Source organism: Drosophila santomea, chromosome 3R (genome assembly GCF_016746245.2).
Source record: "Drosophila santomea strain STO CAGO 1482 chromosome 3R, Prin_Dsan_1.1, whole genome shotgun sequence".
Lineage (NCBI taxonomy): Eukaryota > Metazoa > Arthropoda > Insecta > Diptera > Drosophilidae > Drosophila > Drosophila santomea.
In genome coordinates this window covers 23,137,306-23,158,930 of record NC_053019.2, presented here as the reverse complement: position 1 = coordinate 23,158,930, position 21,625 = coordinate 23,137,306, and the positions used below count along the sequence as shown (strand labels likewise).

The window sequence follows — 21,625 nt, the reverse complement described above, 5'->3', positions numbered from 1 at the left end:
TTCTTGACTTTTTACTTGAAGTTCATCGTTCCCAAAACTTAGAAGATACTTTTTTGAAACACTCTGCCCAGTTTTTATTCAAAATCAAACACGTTGTGTTAATTATTTTGTATTTATTAATTTTTTATTGTTGATTGATCTCTTTGCTTCTTTTCTCTCCGTTTGCTCATACTCATTCATTCAGTTTTTGTGTGTTTTTTTTTATTCATGTTTTACTTGGTTTTTAATCATTTTTGGTTAATTCTGCTTGCAGCTATATATTTGTTTTTGCCTGCGCCATGCAATTTTTTTTAATTTTTTCTGCTGCCTTCCGCCATTAGTTAATTTACTTTATTTTCGCATACTTTCTGCCTGGATTCGAAAAGCAATCAACTAAACCTTTGTTTTCCGATGCTCTTCCATATATAATTTTCCTTTTATATATATGCATGTTTATATATACCTATATATATTTATTCCCATTTATGTTTGTGTAATTATAATTTACTTTCTTTATATTTACTCTCAGCATAAGATTTTGTTTAGTCGTGTGTGTGTGTGTTTGAGTGTGTATGGGTGAGTGGGTGGTGTGGGTGCAGTGTGCCGTTAACCCAAGGAAAAGAATCGAAATCCTCGCACACCGTCCTACAGAACAAGAACTCAAAGTTAAACGTAATAATAGCATGTGTGTTAATATACGATAGGTTTTTTTTACAAGTCTAGAACATAAGAAAATACATGATTCACATATATATTTATCCGTTTTCATCGGCTCCATTCTCATTTCATTGTTAGTATCCATAGTGTTTATATTGTTTAAGCGCTTTAACTATTTTGCTCTTATTGTTGCTGCAATTGTTTCGCTAGCTTTTCCCTTTTTTTCGGCATTTTCATTTGTTAAATCTTTTTTTTTATCTTTTTTTTTTAGATCGATCTGATGCAACGTTGTTAATGCGACTTTATTTGTAGTACACTTTTTAGTACAGGGTTTTCTCTCTAAAAGTACTTAACGAGTTTTGCTTTTGCATTTGCATTTGCTTTTGCTTATACCTCTTTGCTCAGCTGGCTCTAAGCAGCTTCCGCAGTTACGAATTAACATGCTCCATTTGTTTATACATATAAATACAATAATAGAAACTATAGTTAAAGTTACCATTTAATTTGAATGCGGACTAAACAGGTTAACTCAGAGTGCAACAGAAGTGTTGTTGATCACAAAAAACAAACAAAATGATGAAGAGGCAATAATCAATAATCATTGAACCACTTGACTTATACAATATGTTTTTATCGTTTATTAGGCATTCTTTTTCAACATTTTTTATTTTATTAATCTTATTCTTGTTGCTTACGTGATTTCTGGTTTCGTTTTTACACTTGCGTTATTTGAATATGTTCTTCTTTTGTTTTTACTGATTGGCATCCTAGGCAAACATCAACTTTAACTAGAGATGGGTCCTATTCGTGTGTTTTGTAATTTGTGTTTTGCGGATCTGCTAGTTAGGATCGGTGTTAGGAGTTTGGTGTTACTGGATTGGCATAACAAACTGGTCAAGAAATGCTGCCTTCCGGTTTTAACATTCTACAGTCCTGTTTTTCGATTGTTTCATTATTAATTGTTGCATTATTTTTGGTGTTCTTCTTGGGATCTTGAAAGGCAGTAAGACTCAACTAACTCGGGGGCTATAAGATCCGATCTGATCGCTATTGTGAACTAATGGGGGGTGGATGATACTCGTGGGTAGTTGGTAGTTTGTAGTAGCTCTAGTTGTAGTTGCTGTTTAGGCTGGGTCTTCGTTTAGCTATTTGTTTTGTTTAATTACACGCTAATATAAAGATGCAAAACTTTCTTACACACGTTGCTTAGTATTTAGGCCATAGGTTCAATTTGTGTTTTCGAAATATACTCTCTGCTCTAGCCGACCAATCTTTAGTTGATGCCCTCCTCTATGCGCCTTTCGATCGCTTTTCTTCTTTTGTTTATCTTTCTTGCATATTGTTGACGTTTTACAAACATATTTAATAATAACGCTAACTTTTACGTTTCCTTTAGATTTTTGTTTGTTTTTTTTTTTGTAGTTTTTTCGCATTTTTCAGTTTTGTTTGCAATATATGTATACATATATGTGTATAATAACTCACGATTCACAGACACAATTATCATTAATATTATATGAACTTTCGCGGTTTCGCCTAATGAGTAACATTCATTAGTGGAGTGGATACTTTCATCTCGTCCTATTTGCTTCCCTATAGTTTTGCTCCTATAATGCATGCTTCTATACTTTGTAATGGGCGTGAGAGTTGAATGAACAAACATACATATGAATAGCATATTGTAGCATCATATATAAATTTTATATATTTCCTTACTATGAGTGCGGCTAAGTGTGAGTGAGTGAGTGAGATGCTGGGAAAGCGGCCCAAAGTATTGCCCGTTTTTTAACTTAGCTACATTATTTACAATTGAAGGTATTGTTTAGCAAATCGAATGACAATTGTGCGCATTTTCGTGTGAAGTGAAAATAAGTTGATTCAATTGAGAAGATTCTGAAAGGCATTTGCAAACTATTTGGTACTCGACACTGGACCGCTTTCCGCAGAGATATACATTTATGGTAAGGAATTTCTAGTCTGTGTTGTGGTTGCATCGAGCCTGGAGTGGACTGTGGAAATGTTTCGCAAGATGCCAATTTTCTTATATGGAGGGGGGACAGACAGACTATGCCAAGCTGAATTTTCCATAACCTTGTTCTAAAAACTATCGTTTCGCTTGGTTATTGGTATCTCTAGCTTAACCTTTTTACAATGCTCAATATTTGTATTCATTTTTTTGCCGAGTACATCGTGATTTCCGCGCATGCGCCTATTCCTCAGCTGGGAGATATAGTTTTGTGTATCTTGCGCACACTTTACATACATTTATATAGATCAGCGTTTATCGTACGTTATAGTATGGTATTCAATTGTGTTCTTAATTATTTATAGATTTGCCTGCTCCCTTGTCTATCTTTGCCCGTTTAGCAGCAACTTCAACAATGTACTAAAACTTGGCTTTGCTTTTGTTTTTACTATTTTCTTTTTTCTTGTCATGTCTACGTTCGAATACAGATTCGGCTTCGTAACTGCGCAGGCATTTAGCGGGTATTGTTGGAATTTCTGTTTTCGAGAAGTCTTGACGGAGTGTGCAACACTTAAAGCTAAGTAACAAAGTTTCATTCTGGGTGATGGGGAGCACAGTTCTCGAATAATTTATGTACAATTCAGTGGGAAGTCTGCACTAAGACACGCCGTTCTATGGAGCAATTTGTTAATTTAAAAAAAAATTAAAGTCTGAGGATACAGCGCAGTTTCAACTATTTTACAATCTTCAAATGAACGCAATTACTTAGCATGTGAACATTTCGGTGATTAGGGTGTTGTGGTGTTCGTGGGTGGGGTTAGGATGGCTGATCTATGCTAGGATCTAGTTAGCAATATGTTTAGTTAATAATATTCAATGCGCTTCAACAATCGTCAATCCGTTATAGTTATCGCTCTGCTGCTTTTCACTTACTAACATGATTTCTCTTTATTCAACTTGTTTTCGCTTAAACGTAATTAATAATTATTTTCTTCTTTTGTAATATATATTTATACGTGTCGCGCACGTGTGTGTGTGTGTGGTGTGTGTGTGTGTGTGTGTGTGTGAGTTGCTGTAGTTGTAAGATACATTATTTATAAAGATTTCTTTTATGCCGCACTCAAGCTTCTTAATTACCGCGCACACACACACGCCCTGGGATCTGATTCAGCTCCCGATCCAGATTTCGGTTCTACTTCCTTCAACAGCCGCCCAAGCGTGCTGTGGGTCAGCTTGGTTGGTGTCTTGTCAATCGAGTATACGTTTTAGTTTTATATTTTCTGGTTTTAAGGTTTAGCATATGTGTGGTTTAGTATAACTATTTATTTCTCCTTTAGATGTGGTTGCTTGCTGTCTCTCTGCCGTTTACGGATATCGGATAACGCGTTACGCTTACGCTTTTACTGATGTTGGTTTTTATTGTTAGTTTCCGGCGCGCCTCGCGTTGCTTAGTTGTCCGCCTTATCCTGTTTGATTTTCGCATTTGTGGTCGCAGGATTATTGTCGCCGCCGGCACCGCCGCTGGATAGGCTACCGCTGCTGCCGCTATTCGACTGCTGCTGATGAGAGTTCAGTCCAGCGGAGCTGGGTGGCTGCAGGGACGTTGACGCCGCAGAAGCTGCGCTGTTCGATGTCGTGGCGCTGCCGCCGGCGGTGCGCCCACTAGAACGATTGGATTCGAGTTCGTGCAGTTTCTTCCACAGCTCCTCGCGGTCACGTTCACGTTTCTTTTCCCTGAAAACAGAGGAGAAAAATGATCAACATTTGCCACTTCAACATTGCAGCGTCGCACTCACTTTTGCCGCTCCGCCTTGTAGCTGGAGGTGAGTTCGTCGAACAGTTTCGAATTCATCTCCATGAACGTCTTCAAAACGTTGTATACGAGCGCCACGATGGTTTGATTCCAGTGCTCCTTGCTGATGCGGTATAGGGCCGGGAACATGATCGGCATGATGACCGCGTTGTTCTCCTCGATTAGCGACATGGCGTACTCATTGTTCCACAGATAAAGAGCTCGCTCAGCAACCTGAGAAAACAAAATATTATTATGTACTATGTCAATAAAACCAGACGACATGACTTACCTGAAAATGTGGACTCGAAACGCATTTTGCAATCTGACGGAACAGTGGCTCCTGAATCTTGACAAACTGCGGCGGATCGATCACGTCGAGGATCTCCTCAATCTCGCCCAGGAACATGACCTCCTTCTGGGAACACGTCTTGGGCCAGAACTTTAGCAGGCCACGCACCACCGGTTCGGTAAGGAATGGATCCTTCTCTAGGAATTGTACAATGCAATACGCCAGCTGAGCGTGGTAGAGCGACAGGCATTTGACTTTGTGCAGTGGCAATAGGACCTTAACCAGAAACTGTTTGTGTTCGGCCTTCAGGGGCAAGGCGAATCCGTTGATGATACTGATTGAATACACAAGAGTTTAATTAATATTTGATTTTTGTGAAGGACTGTGTACGTTTAAAACATACCTGCCAAGGATTTCCAAGAGCTCACCAACTCCATTAAAGTGTTCCGTTTCGTAAATGAATCGCAAGAATATGTTGTTAATTTGTTTTCGTATAAAAGCCCGCAGTCCCAAAAATTTTCCGTATATGCGATGCAACACCGTCTTCAGAAAGTCCCGCTCCCTGGGATCCTCCGAGTCGAAAAGTTCCAAAAGCTATACCAAAAAAAATGTGATTAAATTGTTACTTTAATTATGCGTAGTTTTTCACTCACCTGCAAGACAAACTTTTGATCGATCACACGCTTGCCGATAGTTGCTTGGAAATCCTGCGACTCCAAGAACCGCAAGAAGACCTCGTACACCAGCTGGAGGTGTGGCCAGGACGCCTCCAGTGTCGGATCATCCTCCTCGGGATCAAAATCAGGGTTCTCACTGGGCGGCAACGTGCGAAATAGGTTGCAAGAAATCTGTTTAAAACAAAACAAACATTATTTAGTAATAAAAACCTAGTTATAGATAAGATCGCTGACCGCGAAATAGTTCAGTTTGATAATATTGTGGTAGTACGAATACTTACCATACGAATTATTTCCGGATAAACCGGTTCCGTAAGCACACCGCGCCCATGTGTTATATAGGTGGATAGGTCATTGAGCGCGGCCCGTTTGATCTCCTTGCCCTTCAAGTCCGTAACGGGATCCATAAAGTCAAAGGACACGCAACACTGGCGCAGTTTCCTTATGAAAAGCTCCTCCTGTTCTAGGCTGGAGCAATCAGCTGTGAAATAGGTAATTGATTGGATTGAGTAAAGTGGTAGAGTAAGTTGGAATGCATTTGATATTCACCTTTCAACGGCGGCAATTGCTGCAGCTCAACATCCTGAGAATTTCTGTAGCGCGAGGAACCTTGACTCTTTTTACCCTTCTTCTTGAGCGAACGTTTGGCGAACGGGTCGATTCGATCCACAAACGTGCCCGATGACATCTTTTCAGATTTGGGTTCGTTTGAATCGATGGCGGTCTCCGTGGCTGTCTGTGTGGTATTCAGCTTGCCGGCTTTGTTTTTAACGCTTGCCACTGAAAATTGATCGGCTGCACCGCCAGCTGCACTGGCAGCTGCTCCTCCTCCCTCGCCTGCGCCTTGGCCTTTGCCCTCGCCAACGCCCTCGTCGCCGTCTTCGCCGAAATCGCTGTTGAGGATCTCGACTGGCCGTTTGTTGCGTGTTTTGCGTAGCCAACCGAAAATTTTATGTGTTATGTTGGCGACTTTTGCGGTTGAGTTTGGCGTCTTGCAATTGTTCTCGGTACCTTTGGGTAAGCCAAACAGCTCTACTCCTTCTACTCTTGCTCCTCCTCCAATCCCGTTCGTTTCCTGACCAATCTGCAACTGCAACGGCTGCTGCAACTGCAATTTCTGCTTCTGTTTCTTCCCCCTGAAAGCGATCGCCTGCTGCTGCTGCTGGAGTGGCTGGATCAGCTTTTGTTGCTGGGTAATGTTGACGGCGGTATTAAAGCGGTAACGACTTATCTTGGCATTTATCAAATGGTTACTCGGGGGCGTTAAAATGTGTTATATTCTTCCTTTAGCCGCGCTTGCTTGTTGCTTAAATTCGTTACAGTTGTATGTACACTGGAATAAAGTGGGGCAATCAATTAGCTCACTGTGACTTATATCACTTATATTTATCAGTTAACTACTCACCTGTTTCTTTTTGTTTGCTATACTTTGCTTCTTGTGTTGTTGATTTTTGTATTGTTTACTGGAGGGATTGTTGCATTTGCGATGCGCCTTACTCTGGTTAATACTCTCGCTTAGCTTCTACGTTGCTCCGATCCGATCTGATCTAATCTGATCTGATCCTCTTTCTGCGCTGCTGCTCCTGAATGGCACATCAATTTGGTTAACTGAGGGAGAGCTGCTGCTGCTGTTGCTGGCTAACTGCTGATTGCCGATTGCTGCATTCACATAGTAATTCGCGTTTGCCGATTTCCTTGTTGCGTTTTATGGATATTTGGCATCACATGCACTGCAATCAGAAACAGAAACGTATGGGCTTTGGTCAGATTGGTGTGCTTCTTATCGGTGTAAATTACTCAAAAAATTGACATCGCAGTGAAAGGCACGAAAAAGCAAGCACCAGGTCCGATAAAATTAGACATTCAGGTGTATCTAATCGTTGGCTTTGCCGGTGCGTTTGTATGTGCGCTCGGAGATAAAGGCTTTGCCAGTGATTTCTTTGTTACCAGATAACAGAGAGCGCTGATAGCTGATAAAAAACAGGCACTGCGACTGTGGCAGCACTGAAAACCAAGGTGAGCATTCAAATTCACAAGAGCACTGCGCACTCGCGCTGTATTTCATAATACAGCTATAGCTTTTTGTTTCAGGTTCAAAATATTGGAAACTAGGCATAATAGATTCAGTGAGCAACTAGGGAAATGTCCCATGTGCAACATTTGCAATTGCAGTTGATGGCGAGCGAGCTGAATCCTGAATTCCGTTCCCGCCAGCTGAACTTTCTCTGAGTGACCACGAAAACCGAGAGGCCCAAATGGACTTCGCCAGCTGGACAATGCCAACCGCAAAGCCCAGAATTTGGTCAACTTGTGTTCGGCTTGTGACTGCTGTTAAATGAAATGAAATTTAGCATGGCGCGTAAATTAAATCAAAACGAGCCCGGAAAAGCCATTGACCGGAAACTAGATGCCGCTGTCATCTTCAACGGAAATGAAGCCAAATGAAGGACGCGCCGCACAAGCTGCGAAAACTCATTCATTTGCATGGCTCGTTCCAAAGGGGGAGAAATTACCAACTGGCCCAGGTTGAACTTCAATCTGAGGGAAATGGCTGGCTGAGACAGGAAAGTGGTGCCACATGTGTGTCCCTGTGTGTGTGGCTGCTGCACAGTTTTCACTTCGAGGACGACATTGCGGAACTTGTTCAGTGTTTCCAGTTAAGCACACAAATTTGCACAAATGCAAGTCAAACCGACTGCCCACCGTCGATTTCCAAGCGAAAACATGTTTAACATGTCGCACACACCACACGTACACAACACAACACACCACACACACGCCCAGCGGCAGGAACACCCACATGCAAGAGAGCAGAAAATAAAAGAGCCGTGCCAGAAAATAAAACAGACTGGGACCACAAGGCGTATGAGTGACAAACAGGTAAATGCGATCAACTTCGCTTCGGCCAGCTGCCTGCCTGCTTGCCTGCCGGTGCAAATGGAAGCCGAGACGCGTGGGCGTCTCTACACTTTGAAAAAAAATTCCACAACAATTGGGGTTTCAAACTGACTAATAGATTTAAAACATTCGAATCGTTTAGTATGTTTCTGATCAATGCAATCTATAAAAATATAAAATAATAGCAGACAAAAACCGAGCTACTAACTACTAACTTCAGTAGACTTTCTCATGTTTTTTTCAGTGTCTGACCAAGCAAAATACGCATGTGTGTGATTGAGTGTGAGTGGCTAGCCGGAACTCACTGAAAGGTAAAATAAGAGTAAACAGAGACAGTGGGTGCGCGAGTGAAAAGTTTGCACAGCTGCCTTGAACGCATAGCCACTTTTTCCATTTTCCACCCATTTTCCACGTTGAGTGGCAGTGGCCAGCGCTTTTCAACGCGATGCCCTGTTTATAATTGAATTTCTGCACTGTTTTTTTGCCTTAATTTGTTCCAATCACCTTCATTTTGGCCCGGGACCTGGGCGCAAACAATGTGGGCCCCGATGTGACATTTAATATGGGCAGTGGCAATGGCAGTGGCGGTGGCGCTGGCGATAGCGAATCTAGAAGACTGGGCTGGCCATTTATTATGCTATTTTATATAAAACCATCAACGGGGACCAGCCCAGCCCAGCCCAGCCCATTCCAGTCCAGTCCACAGTAAAGCCCAGCTGAATGTGCCAAGACAAATGACCGAAAATAAAAAAGCAGCCACAATGGCTGACCATTAGGCCCACCGTACAGTGGGGTTGCCCCTTTAATTTGTGGTGTTGTGCGTGTGACCTTATGACATTATTTACTCGACAGTGGTAGCGAAATTCCCCAGCATATCATCGTAGGAAACAATAACAAATGACCAGGGAGGCGGCGGCTCACAAAATAATGAGACAAGTTCGCTTTGTGTCCGCTGCTATTCACTTCGGTTCTCCTCAGCTGTTTTGTTTTGCTTTTTACTGTTTGCTTTTGCTGTGCTTTGCTTGCCCGTTGTTTTCGGCTGGCATTTATAAGATTTTCGACGCCCAACCACTGGAATACAGTCATCGTTTGGTCATCTAATGACTAAGCGCCAGTCGGCAGCCTTCGCCCACTCATTGGTGGGAAATTAATTTCCCACCCAAAGCCACCCGCCCAAAATGGAGGTGGCATAGCTAGATGACTGCCCAATCGATATTGCTATCGAACTTATCGTTGCTTCTTTATCGATAAGCATCAAATACTTGATTCTTTTCGGTAAACTGTACTTTTCTTTAGTTTTTCAACAGTAAATAAATCCATACGTTATGCAGAAGACAGCTCATGCCGATAAAATATATCATTCTGTCACTTATCAAGAATGTCACCCAACCCCACATACACTCGTGTACTATATAGTGTAGCTCATCCTGCCTCCTCCTTCGAAAGTATGCATCTGACGCATGTCTATTGGTTCCCCAGCCATAATCAATAAGCTAAATAAAATGTTCGAGGGCGAGAACAGCTTTTGAACGAACGTTACCAAAACTTGCAATAAACTTTCACCAAATTGTTCCGCATTTCTCATCAGGGGCTTTTAATGGCGACTTGCATATTATTTGATTGCTATATGCCCAAGTTTCCTATAAAGTTTTATAAATCACAAATTATTCGCACGCAAAAGTTTACTTCTGCGTCGAACTATCTTAATCTGAGGCACAGTAATCGTTTTCATTATCAATGATTAAGTTTATTTCATTATAAACTGTTTATGAATGACGATTTATAATTCAGTTTGTTATTCTTACTAAAAATTACCCTCGACTCAACAGTAACTGTAGCCGTAATTTTAGTTTGCCATAAATAATAATTGCTGTGCGCCTTTTTGGGAAACCCCTTCTCATATTTACTGGCTTGTTATTCAGCTTTCTTGTTTGTACTTCCTCATTCCATTGCATTAAGTAGCTGGCAAATAGTTAATGCATATTTGTATTGATTTTTTTATGTGGCCCTTCGAATCTATTGTTGCTTTTCGTTTGTTTACGTTGGGTATTCAGTTGGTATGCTTCGATTTACTTTGCATTTAAGGTGGATTTTAATTCAGTCCAAATGACTTTTCTAGCACTGTTTATCTAGTGCACAAATTCACAGTTTTCCAAGGGGGTTTTCTCACACTTTTTCGGCTTTATGTAATGCAAAGTGACACTATGATAAGCAGAATTTCCCCCTTTGCCACATTCTAACCCAAACGTCGTCGCCTTCCCCGTTCTTCTCCAGTGTGAAAATATTGCGCACTGTTTTCGCTTTTCGCTACGTACTTGAAACGTGTCTAAGGAATCGGGGACTGCAGTCGCGGTGGAGAAAGACGCTTTTCAAGCGGGGAAAACTGTGGAAAAACTACGCAGTAAATGCTGCCCCTTAAAAAGCACAGACACACCACACCACACATATGTATGTATATGGGGGGGCACCACTTGGCAAAATACTTTTGTGAAACGCACGAGAGATGAGTTCATGGTCGGTGAGAATTCTCCTCCAGTCGCCTGCATCTTCGTCTCCAGCAAGGCATGACAGTGAAAATGCGAATACATCAAATTACTGGCATGCACATCGAAATTTAGTGGCAAAAATTATAAACTGCGTTTGATTGCGTGTCTGCCTAGCTGGGAAATCGTTAAAGCTGCCAGCATGAAATTGATTTCTAAACGGTAATCATCGATGAAAGCCTGTTGCCGTGGGCGGTCTTGAATGCACAGGAAAAAGTTACACCCAAGTTCCATCAAGTAGAAAATGTGGGCAACTAAACTAGTAACCACATCTGCCAAAAAAATAATGATAACTTCTTTGTAAATATGGGTCATTTCAGTACAAACCGAGGGGGCCTGTCCGCCAAACCTTGACCTTATCGCAGTGAATGCACAATGCAATGCCCCTGGGCATTGATATCGTGGAATCAATCAAATCAGCGCGGAGCCATTAGGTTTGCATATGCAACAGCTTTTCCGACCCTCTGCATCGTTTAACGAAAAGCAAACAACACACAGGGGAGGCACAACACGAATAAAAAAGTACATAACTTGGCACATGTGCCAAGTGCCAAATGCAAATATCTGCATGTACACATGTAGCACGCACTCCATGGTGGATAACCACCCACCCACCTCCCACTCGGCCTTCCTCCACGCGCCGCATATGCAAGAATAATGCACTGTTTAATTTACATAAAGTGAAAGGAAATGGAACAATAAGTTTTATAAGATTTCATGCCCCAGCCAGCCCATCAGCAGCATCAGCAACATCAACACAGCCGTGGCAAAAACATCAACAGGGTACCGAAAGCAGCGGCATCAGCTGCACAAGAGGCGAAAGTTTGCACAATGTAAGCACTCGGTCTGCTCGGCGTGCGCCCTCCAGACGTCCACCACGACCATCATCTCCAGCCACACACTGAGAGAAATGGGTCTGCACTTGACTGCCACTTTCAACTCGCACATATGAGCAATAACCCTACTGAAGTGGGAAACGCACAGGCTGCAAGTTGCTATATTCAGTCTATGTGCATTAGTTCAGCTCATTATCAACAATACTTTCCCTATTTAAACAGAAATATTCCATACCTTTATCAAAAATGTTTTAAGGAACGGCCGTGACTCCTAAGTTATTTATCAATAAAATATATGTGACGCATGCGAGAAACAATTTTAAACAATTACTCCACCAAAAAACAGAAAACTTAATCATTCAGCATTTTTTCTTTTAGAGTATTTCGTTATTTGTATTTAAAAGCATTGAACAAATAGAAAAAATATGAGGTTAAAGTTCACGATATGGAATGCATGGTGAAAATATGAAATGCCATAAATCAAATAAGCATTCGCTGTGTTGCTTTTGCCTTCAATCATTTCCAGAATGCTGTCGTATATGGTTACATGGGGGACTTTTCCCCGAGTGAACCAAGAAAACACACTTGCAAATGTCACGAGTGGGTGGATGGTCAGTGGACATTGGGGATAAGGGAAATAACTTTCAGCCACGACTGCTGTTGTTCATTCTTTTTGGATGAGCAGAGGAGGAACCTCTTTCCTCCCCCACCAAACACTCGACATTTCTGTGGGCTGCATTTTTGATTTGTTTTGGTTGACTTTTGCGCAGGATACACACACCGCATGCGATGGGTTTGGTTTTCTGGACAGAAGAGAGAGGCAGCAGCCAGTCAAGTCAACGAAATTAGAAGAAATCTCCGAGGGAATTGGGTCACTTTGGGGGAATAGTAACTGCGTAAATCGCAGCAACTTGTTGTAGTAACATGTAAAACGCCATTAAACATTCAGGACACTTAACAAGTAAAAGATGAACAACGAGAGCAGTAATAAATTAAATTAGAAAACATCCCGCAGGCGAACAACGGAGGCGGGAGCGGAAAGTAGGAGCATCTTGCGCTTGGGCCAGAAGACAAAGTTGGCAACTCGATTGAAAAAGTTGCTGGCCAAGTTGAATGGCAGGCAAACAATGGCTGGCCAAACTATCGATTGATGTTTGTCGAGTTAGCTAGCAATAAAGCAAAAAGCGGCAAAAAGAGAGAGTGTGTGGCGGAGATAAAAAGAAGCTTTGCCTAAAACGATTTCAGTTCTGCAGATGTCAGCTAATAAAGCTCGGTGAAATAAAATGCATCCGTCGGATGCATCAGCATGAATAGCTACAGAGCTTTTCTTATCAGCCCAATGGCGTACACACACACACACACTTTAAAGCCACGTTCAAGGCCGTTTTTCTGGCCACCGCGTGTGCTCTGTATAAATTTCAATTGACAGCATGATTCAATTTATTGATAGCCCACTTAGCTGGGCCACAACTAAAATTCCCATAAATTGAGGCACCCCCGCTTTTTGGTAGTGAAAACACCTCGCCAAAGTTCAAATGAAAGCAGCGCACGCAATGCGACATTCACGCGAATGACAAAAGGAAAAGCGTGCGGGAAATGTGGGAAAAGCAGCACTTTATGGGCCACAAAAATAGACCCCACAGTCTATACGTCTATTTTTGGTATACGGACCACGGACCACGGACCACGGAACCCGTGAGCAGTCTACGTCAGCAGAAAACATCCTTTTGCGCAATTGAGCCTTTATTAACCAAATGCGTGGGTCGGAGCACGTGTTTGTGCAATGCATTTGCCACCAAGGACTTTACTTTCTTTTGGCTGCAGTGGCATTAGTGCGATGCCCTGGTATTTGTGTTTAATTATGCCCAGAGAAAAGCGTTTAATGCGCACTAAAAGCGAGTTCTCTTCAAGGAAACTTCAATGCCAGTCAAAGCCAAAGGAAATGGTTCCTGGAATGCGATTTCTCACAATTATTATTAAAGTAGTCCTGCGACTTGTACTTTCGTAGAATTCAATTCAATTCATGGAAGTGCTTTTTGTGGAATTCAAGAACTTAATACCTTTTTGGTAGAACCGGAACCAGTTGGACAAACAGCTCTATAAATTATCACCAAATTATCTCCTTTTCAATTCCGCCGGAGTGTGGCATTCTAATTGCCGAGCATTCTTATCTGCTGCGGCCACCTCTAATTTGATTACCACATCTGTTATAACTTATGCAGGTGCCATGTGCTTCTGGTTTTTATGTAAGATTTCATTTAAGTTATTGCCGCGTTGGAAGCAAAAGAGAAAGTGCCACGAAATTAGTTGACAATGTGTAGACAACAAGCCCACAACTAATTGCATCAGCTACAAGTGCTGTATGTTTTGTCTATTGTTATTAAACGGGGAACCCATACCCCATACCCCAAAGCCCCAAAAGCCCAGTCAAGAGCAACCAAACCGTATGACGAAATCGCAAAAGGTGGAGCTCAAACGCAAAGAAACAACAGACAGCGGCAGTCACAACAGTTTCCTCAATTTAATTAAATAATTAAGAGCAAGACGCAAGAGCAAGATGCGACAGCCGTTGACTAATTAAAAAAAAAATACAAAATAAAGAAAACAGCCGAATGAAACATAAGGCTGAAAGAATGCAAATTCTGCGCCAGACGCCGCTCAGTTCAATGAAATGTTGCCCTGCCTATAGCGTCACCACCTACAGAGGCATTTCTCTCTATTTATATATATAAATATATATAATATATAAGCGGGTCTGGTGTTCAGATTTGCGTATGTGCTACTTAGTGAAAAAATATGTGTGCCAGTGCAAATTCAATGCCAAAGCATGGAAAATTTTGTATTTAAAAGAGCGCACACCTCTCTCTTATTCGCTTTCGTTTTATTCAGTTTTTTTCGGTTTTTCATTTGTTCATTTTTGTGCCTTTTTAATTAAGCGATTTGAGCTGTGATAAGCGGGCGTTTTGTGTGGGTGGGCGTGGCAGCCGCCTAATCAAAATCAGCGCAAAAATGTCGCATAAACACAAGCGGCGCACACAAACAAAAGAAAAGGAAAATTTATCTCAGGGTGAAACAGATAAGATACGCAGAGCGAAAACAAAATCTTGCCACCTGCCGAGGAATTGCTTCGAAATGCCTTAGATACTCTCGATAGTTATTGTTTGCCTGGATGGCACACAACACCGCAAGTGTTAATTATTAATTGTGCAATGCGATTATATTTAATTGCAGCAGCTGTCGCCGATTGGAGACTGTTGTTTATTGATTTAGACCAGGTCGCCGACCATCGGACATTGTTGGTGGCCATAACAAACAAAGAGTGGATTAATAATGCCCATTTGGTCTGAAACGGAATTCAAGGTCGAATGATTTCATGCGTTCAAGATTTTTCCGCTGCCTTTCCACTACTGGGCTATAAATACACCCGAAAATAAATTAAGAATATTTTTTTTGAAAATAAATTTCATACGCTCCCCAACTGCACTGCAAATGGAATGAATATTGTATAGGTGGCAAAACGGAAATTTATTTAATGCCCCCTGCCACTCGACTGGCTGTAAAAATATCAGCGAAATGATTTCTCACTGCCACCGAATTTCCCCCATCTAAAATTATATTTTCTGTGCGGTGAAAAACGTCATTAATTGCCGCACAAGAAAAATAGCAGAGGAAAAGGCATGGAAAACCAGAGAGAGAAATGGCAACAAACAAATCTGACATAAAATGTGCAAATATTTGCAAAGACTGCTAGACAGCAGGCCAAATAAATCTGTATTTCCTAAAAGTACTATCGTGGTACAAACCACATAATATTTTGCCGAAAGGTTTACTAATTAATAACAATATCGATTAAATGTTAGGCTGATTACAACTGTCAGCTTATTATGTGCTAAATGGAAGAATTTGGTCATTTGGTTTGAATCGAGGTCAATAAAGCGGAAATGTACTTGGCTGGCAATAAAATTTGGAATTTGTTTGGCAAACGTTTGTTGACAAGTGGAATGTAAAACTAATAGGTTTTGCAGGTCATCAATTAAAATAGTTAGATAGCAAATTTAATGGGCATGTTCAACATGTTCCACTGACGCATTTCCAATCAGAAAATCAATATTTGCGCTTCGATACTCACTAAGAATAATAAATGATCTGGTTGTAACGATACAAATTGGCTGCCATTCTGGTGGGAAATTCATTGATACACATACAATATATATTCAATATTGCTAACCTATGAGTTCAAATTCTAGTTCGTGCTTTTTTGCCGATCAAAGGCAGTGTATTTATAAACTTACTGTGCCTAATTGACTTTTCATCGCCTAAATATGCGGCTTTTTTGAATTTTTCTCACATCTGGCAGCTACAGCTGATTGTTAGCCGTGCGAAGTAAAAAAAATGCCAACATTTTGCAAAACAAAGGCAAAAGATCTGGGGCTCGGCCCAGTAAACGTTTCAGCGCCAGAAAAGCTATGAAATCAGACAGTCGCCTACTAATTATAATGAGAGAAACATTTGCCCTCCACTCAGACGGTCATTAATTTGCGGTGCGCCAACGATGTTTACACTGGAGTACTCCTGGCATATGCCCACATGTGCATATACTCGTAACTCGTATTTTAGCCACCGCTGGCCACCATAGCAAATTGTACAAATACTCGCATATATTCGCCTAACAAACTAGCAAATAAAATTGATTTTTTCCCCCGTTTGCCTGCAACGGAACGGATTCTCAATTGCCAATAGAACAAACAAACAAACAATCTAACAAAATGCTTTGACCAGACTGGGACTGTAGGTTCGCTTCGGGCAGGCAAACTGGTCATCGCAAATAACGAAAATATTTTCAAGTCAAACACAAAAAAACCCGAGAGATGAGTGGGTGAAATGAGCACAAGAAACTCGAATTGCAAATTGATTAAATAAGCGATTTGTCGAGAATTTCGTAGAGAAGCCAACGTTCTAAAGATGTTTTTTTTTCACTCGATGCATGGGAAGGAATTCGATACACAGAATATAGAAGGGGAGCTGACTGCAATTTTATACCTTTGTTTACAGCCCGGCTAAAGTGAATCTGTTCGTATTCAAAATGACTTGAAAGATATATGGGTTTCGGTTTTATTTCGGGCGCAACCTGGAAAGTAGAAGTGAGCGTCTGAAATGAGGTAAACAAAGTGGGAGTGGAGTTCCTCTGGGAAATACAAAGTAATATGCACTAAAGCTGGTAAAATACATCTTCAGAGAGCAAAAACCGAAAGAAGAACATATTTATTGAATTTCATAAAGCAGAAACAAGTTGCGCAACGAAAATCTTGTTATATCCGAGGAATTTTTTTCTCCGTGTGAAATTTAGGAAAATGGCATGGCCCAGCAATAGCAATCCCTATGTACAAAACGAGGTGGGGAAAATGTGAGGGAAAACAGCCCAGTGAGGTCAGTTATGTCAAAACAGACAGCCAGCAATGTGCAGAAGCGAGTGGAGTGTGTTTTTGTGGTCATCAGGAGGTTAGGTTAGGTTGCCAAGCTTCACAAGGCAGAGGAAAGTCAGCGGAGAAAGAGTCAAAAGGTAAATTGGCTCTGAGCACGCTCTTTAACTTCGCCGGCCAGGCAGAAAAGTTAAAGCTGCCGCAAGATGGGCTTTTCTGCGTTTAGCGGCAAAGCCGACAAAAAGGTGAACACTCGCAAAGCAGGTCGTACATGGCATATATACTGGTAGTAATGCCCCAGAGACTTGGTAATTTTATAATAGAGCTCTCGTCTTTCACCAGATACTGGGCTCCTCCACGAGGAGGAGCGCTTCATATGCGCACATTTGTATGCGGAGGCATTTTATGGCAGCATTACATTCCCCCCCTGCTTTCCATCACAGTGAAAACTCCAGTGGCCAGACAATGAGTGAGCTCACAAATTGTTGCACACGCTGCCTGGCATGACACTTATTTGGGTTGACTGCCTCGGTTAACTCGTTAAAATCGCTCAGAAGCTAAAAAGACTCCAGGGAAATGCACAAGAAAATATCTCGGTAAGAAGTCGGTCATCGGGAAAATGGTTAATTACCGGCCAAATATAGACAAATCGAATAGGCCACCTCGCTTGCTGAAACTCACATTTGGTTAGAAACTTTGCTCTTATAGATGCAATAGGTCGTTAAATCTTATATGCCAACTGGCAGCTAAAGTTCGTCAGTTAGTTTGTCAGTTGTTACGTATTCGAATTCAAATAACCAAATCCCAGCCACAACAACATAAATAACAATAGGGATGCTAAACAAAAGTTGTTATATCTACAACTGAACATTTTGCGACCTGCTAATGATTTATAGGTTTTCCCATCAACTTTTAATTACTTTTGCGCACTGTAACTCGAAGAGGAGTTGCTGCTGGGCTGCATCTTTCAAGTGCGAGGCGTATTCCAGAATTCAGTGACGTCAAAGCCAAGTTAACTGGCGATAGACAGTGGGCCAGTAGTGCTTAGCCCGTTGGTGGCAGGTGACAAACCCGCTTGAACGGACAACAATAAGCGATTGGCAGCTAGAAACTGGAAATTATATCGCTGAAAGGTAAATGATGATCTGGTTTTCATCGCCACTTAATTGCACCCTAGTCACGTTCGATTTGGGAACTTTACGCCTGGGCGTGCCTAGGTTGCCTTGTGGATTATGGCAATTGAACTGATCAGTTCGCTGATTTATAATTGCTTAATTCCAGGGCAAATCAAGGGCCTTGTCACCGCGATGACAGCTACAGCTGAACTATATAGTTCTACTCCATCGAATTGATTTACCATTTTGACACATTTATGCTAATTTCGAGTAGGCTCGACGAATTTCGTGTGTCCCCACACGTATATATCAATTGGAACTTGTTAATTTGCCGAGCAGGTTCTGCCCCCCACTCCCCACTCTCCACTCTTTATCCCCCACTTCTCCGCCGCCCAGCAAATCACTCAATCAATTAGAACCAGTTATTTGTCTGAGTTTCAATCGGTGGTTATAGCTTAACCCCTTGGGCACATTTATTTAATTTGTAAAGACATTTTATATTGAAGTGACATTGGCAATTGGCATTCTATTTGATTTAACACATTTAGATTTAGATATTTCGATATTTAAGTTTATAATATAAACTATGCTTTACGTTATTTGTGTAAAATAACTATTGGTCAAATTTTGAAAAGGGGAATGAGTTTACAAAAGCAAAGCAAATTTTATTTATTTTATCCCCATTAAGAACCTGTTTCTTGTGAGTATTTTGAATTTAATTCAGTTATATTTATGGCACGATAGTTATCCAAGGGTTAAGCATGGAACGGAAATGGAGCGAGCTTTTGGCCCAAAATGGCATCGATTTGAATCGAATTTGAATCGTTGTGGGCCAACTTCCGTTGGTCTTGGCATACCTTTCTCGATTTCAGAGTTTGTGATTCTCGCTGCTCGATATCTCGGTTTTTCAGTTTCAGTTTCTTGCGTTTGCCTACGTCACGGAGATGCTTTTTCTGGCTTATTCTTTGCGTTTCTTGCTTTTTAGCGCTGCTTGCTGGGTTTCACTGTGGATGTGTGGATGTATAGCAGTTGGCATAATTGAATTAGAACTGTAGTTCACGAGAGAATTTTGCACAACGCATCGCAACGCGCGGGGGTGCGGGTGCGAGAGGGGGGTGTCCAAGTGGGGTCAACACATGTAAATGCGGTGTCAAAGCAAAATACACAAAGATCTTTAATGGCGTACGTGTGTGAGTGGGGAGCACAACGGGATGGGAGAATGGGAGAAGCGTAAGAATGTTCATATGAATGGGTAGAGAGAGGATGGGAGGATGAGTAAAAGGTGAGAGAGCGCAGCTGTTTTGATGGGGCTCTTTTCGCTGTTGCCTTTGCTCTATCTTTCGCTTCACTTCGGTTTGTTGATTCCTTTCATCTATTTTGCCTTTTTCCTCATTTTTGCAGTAAGATTAGGTAACTTGTGTCTATATGAACATAATTCTTAACACATTTTACTGCTTGACACACACACTTATCATAAATATGTATGTTTCAAACATACACACACACACACACGGTGCGAGAGAGACACACACACGCACGCGGCAACAAAATCGATATTCTAAAAATAATATAAGTAAAAAATATATATGCTCATACGAATTCTAACCGATTGCGTGCGTGTATGTGTGTGTGTGTGGGCTGGCGAGTGTAATTACATATTTATTTATTTATTAAAACTTTTGAAACACCGAATTGCGTCTGGGAATTTAGCCGCTTACTGCGCACTTGAAAAATTTGCATTCGCCTTGGAAATTCGGCTTTAATTTTGCACTCGGCTTTGTTTAGTTGCGTTTTATTTCTCCTTCTTGTTCGGGCTTGGAATTTTCGCTGCAGAATTTATTAAAAACCGACTGCGTATGTGTGTATATAAAAGATTTCTATATCTTTTGCAACCGACGACGAAGGCGGCATACGGCAACTGTGGCGATATTTTTTTCCTTCGCCCGACTCTCGCTCTCTTTTCGGCTTGCTCTCTCTTGCACATGTGTATATACTATACGCGAGAGGGAGCAGGCACACACAAATTAAAAGCCTACTTTGTATTACACAGTATTGGTAGCATTGGAAATAATATTACTATTGTTATTGTTTTCTTCTGGCTGACTTTCAATTGTTTGGTGCAAATAGTTAGCTTGATTCCCCAGTTGCGATTACTCATTTGGCTTTCGTTTCGAGACCACTGTGCCAGATTTCTGGGTGAGAGCGTGGTGAGTTTCGTTTTAACTCACCACAGAAACTGTTGTTGCGCGTCACGCTCTCAATTCTGGCGACTCTCTTCTACACACGGTCACACTACACACTACAGTCTCAAAAATGCATGAAAATACCGGAATATACCGTCAACTACACGGGCACACCGGCGTACTGAAAGACGCCGCTGCTTTTCGTTTTTCTCCCGTGTTTTATTCCTATCGAGGGCGATAACCAAACAAGGCTATCGTCATCGACCTCTCGCTCGCTCTGAATCCTTCCTTCCCTGTCCCACTCTCTCTCCTTCTGTGTGGCTAATTTTTTCCTTTTATCCCTTTTTTCGCTTGCCTTCTTGCTGAAATTCGCTGCTTTATGTAATTTAGAACACAATGTTTGCGTTGCACTGTTGGCCGACTGCAGCTGAAAACTGCACAAAAAAAGCGACGCACACACACACCTTCGAGTATCCGGACTTCCAATTTGCACTGCTTTTCTAGCGGTCTATCGCGCACGCACTGCCACAATTTCACCCGCTTATCGCGCCGCAATATGGGACGTTCGCTTTTTAATCGATTTTGGTAGCCGGCAGGTGCGCTTTATGCGAGAATTACGAATTTTCTCCAGCGGCAACTAGAATCGTTCACACAGACACCGTAGAAGTGACGCCATCTTTGAAGCGTTTAGTGTTGAAAAGCGCGCATGCAAAAGTGTTGGCTAGCGACTACGCTTGATAGAGTTGAGAGCGCATAGCTATAATTTTTTTTTTGTCAGATATTGCAAATCGCTAACCGTCATTTTATTAATAAGTTATGAAATTAACAAGAGACTATTATAAACTTGTTTATTTTAAGCTAGGCTCATAAAAATTTCTGCCTTATAAGCATATGGTCATGCAGCATTTAATTTCTCCAACCATTCTCATAAGATCTTCTGCAGATATGTATAATATTACATGAATTTAAGCTGACTTTTCCAAAAATTGTACAGATTTTTTTTTATTCTAATGGTTTGCTAAATAATCTAGGGATTTTTTAACCGTCATGCAAAGTGGTTTTCATAATAAGCTAACAAATGAAGAAAAGTATATGATAAATTTGTATTTGAGCTTGGCTACTCAGTATTGCTGTAACATAAGGTAACATGCAGAAAATCCCTTCCAATTGTTTAGCTCTTTTCATATTATCTTTGTTTTTGGGGAATAATTATAAGAAATTTAAAATAGACCTTACAAAATATATAACAGAAGTTTTTAAATCTAAC

At 41.2% G+C, this 21,625-nt stretch overlaps 1 protein-coding gene across 2 annotated transcripts; it reads right to left on the bottom strand.

The window, feature by feature from the left end:
• Positions 1–204: 204 nt before the first annotated feature.
• On the bottom strand, positions 205–21,039 carry LOC120454325 (serine/threonine-protein phosphatase 2A 56 kDa regulatory subunit epsilon isoform). 2 transcript variants are annotated; one of them, XM_039639529.2, is made up of 10 exons: positions 20,823–21,039; positions 19,033–19,179; positions 6,769–7,093; positions 5,913–6,696; positions 5,645–5,844; positions 5,340–5,534; positions 5,090–5,280; positions 4,687–5,020; positions 4,399–4,628; positions 205–4,336 (listed from the first exon to the last, which is right to left on the bottom strand). In XM_039639529.2, exons 4-10 carry the CDS (start codon positions 6,049–6,051, stop codon positions 4,051–4,053), a joined length of 1,575 nt encoding a protein of 524 aa, XP_039495463.1. In that variant the 5' UTR covers positions 6,052–6,696; positions 6,769–7,093; positions 19,033–19,179; positions 20,823–21,039; the 3' UTR covers positions 205–4,050. The 2 variants fall into 2 exon arrangements, with proteins under 2 accessions (XP_039495463.1, XP_039495462.1); XM_039639528.2 differs by lacking the exon at positions 19,033–19,179.
• Between the last annotated feature and the right edge of the window lie 586 nt (positions 21,040–21,625).